The sequence below is a fragment of the Aureococcus anophagefferens genome (genome assembly GCF_000186865.1).
Source record: "Aureococcus anophagefferens unplaced genomic scaffold AURANscaffold_1, whole genome shotgun sequence".
Taxonomy (NCBI): domain Eukaryota; class Pelagophyceae; order Pelagomonadales; family Pelagomonadaceae; genus Aureococcus; species Aureococcus anophagefferens.
Window position 1 is genome coordinate 2,629,032 of NW_008705561.1, and position 958 is coordinate 2,629,989.

General features: G+C 64.7%; 1 protein-coding gene across 1 annotated transcript in view; it reads right to left on the reverse strand.

Moving 5' to 3' along the window:
* Nucleotides 1–268, reverse strand: part of AURANDRAFT_60851 (hypothetical protein) — a gene marked incomplete at both ends in the record, with an annotated part of 3,357 nt that extends 3,089 nt beyond the window's left edge. Inside the window, one exon of the mRNA XM_009034320.1 lies at nt 20–268. Coding sequence (XP_009032568.1) covers nt 20–268 — 249 coding nt within the window. The remainder of the gene's footprint in view (nt 1–19) is intronic.
* Nucleotides 269–958: the final 690 nt, after the last annotated feature.

Here is a 958-nt window from a genome sequence, read left to right on the forward strand (position 1 = left end):
TCTTGTACAGGAGCCGCACCTCGCCCCTCGGGGCTTTCGTTAACATCGAGAACATGGACTTGTCATATGGCACGCCCTTGGCGCCGAGGAGCGTCACTTCGACGTAGCCGCCGTACTTCTTGCCGTCGAGGCGATCCATCGCCGCCTTGGCGGCGCTGGCGGCAGCCTTGTCATCGGCGATGATCGCGCAGGCCTGTTCGAAGCCGGCTCCCGGAGAGCCGACGCGCGCGCCGTCCCCACCGCCACCGTACTCCACGGGCGGCGCCATACCTTCCTTCAGTGTCCGAAAATGCACCCCCTACTTATTAAAAACCGGTTCGTTGATCGCAAGCCCTTGTTGAGTAAAGGTAAAAGTCGTCGAATCCAGCTCTGTGATTGGCTCAGACGACTTTGACCGCCGAGCTGTTGGGAGACGATGGGCAGCCCGAAGCGGCCTGTCTGAGGCCCATGTCGGTCGTTTGGCCGAGCCGATGGCATTTTTTGCCCACCCAAAATCATGATCAAGCCGGCGGTGGCGGCCCTCGACGCCTACGCGGGGCGCGCGACCGCGGGCGCGCGAGCACATCGCGCGCGCAGCCCTGACTTTTACCCTAAATTCAACGATCCGGTTTTTAATGGGTACTTGCTAGATATGTAACGGCAAATTGAGCATTGTCCTTCGCCCCTCAGAAGCCGCGTCCGTGTTACAGCCCGAGGAACGCCGAGAGGCGCTTCTGGAGCGACGGCGCGAGCTTCGCGCGGAGCGCCGCGGCGTCCCGACACCGCGCGAGGCCCGCGTCGCCCATGTCCCGCGCGCGCGCGAGGCCCTCGTCGAGGCCCGCGAGGTCCCGCGCGTCGACGGCGGCGGCGAGCGTCGCCTGGAGGTCGAGCTGGTCGTACATGCGCGCGACGAGCTCCTCGGCGTCGATGATCTGGCTCACGTCGAGGCCGGGCACCTTCGTCGTCTGCACGAGGTTGA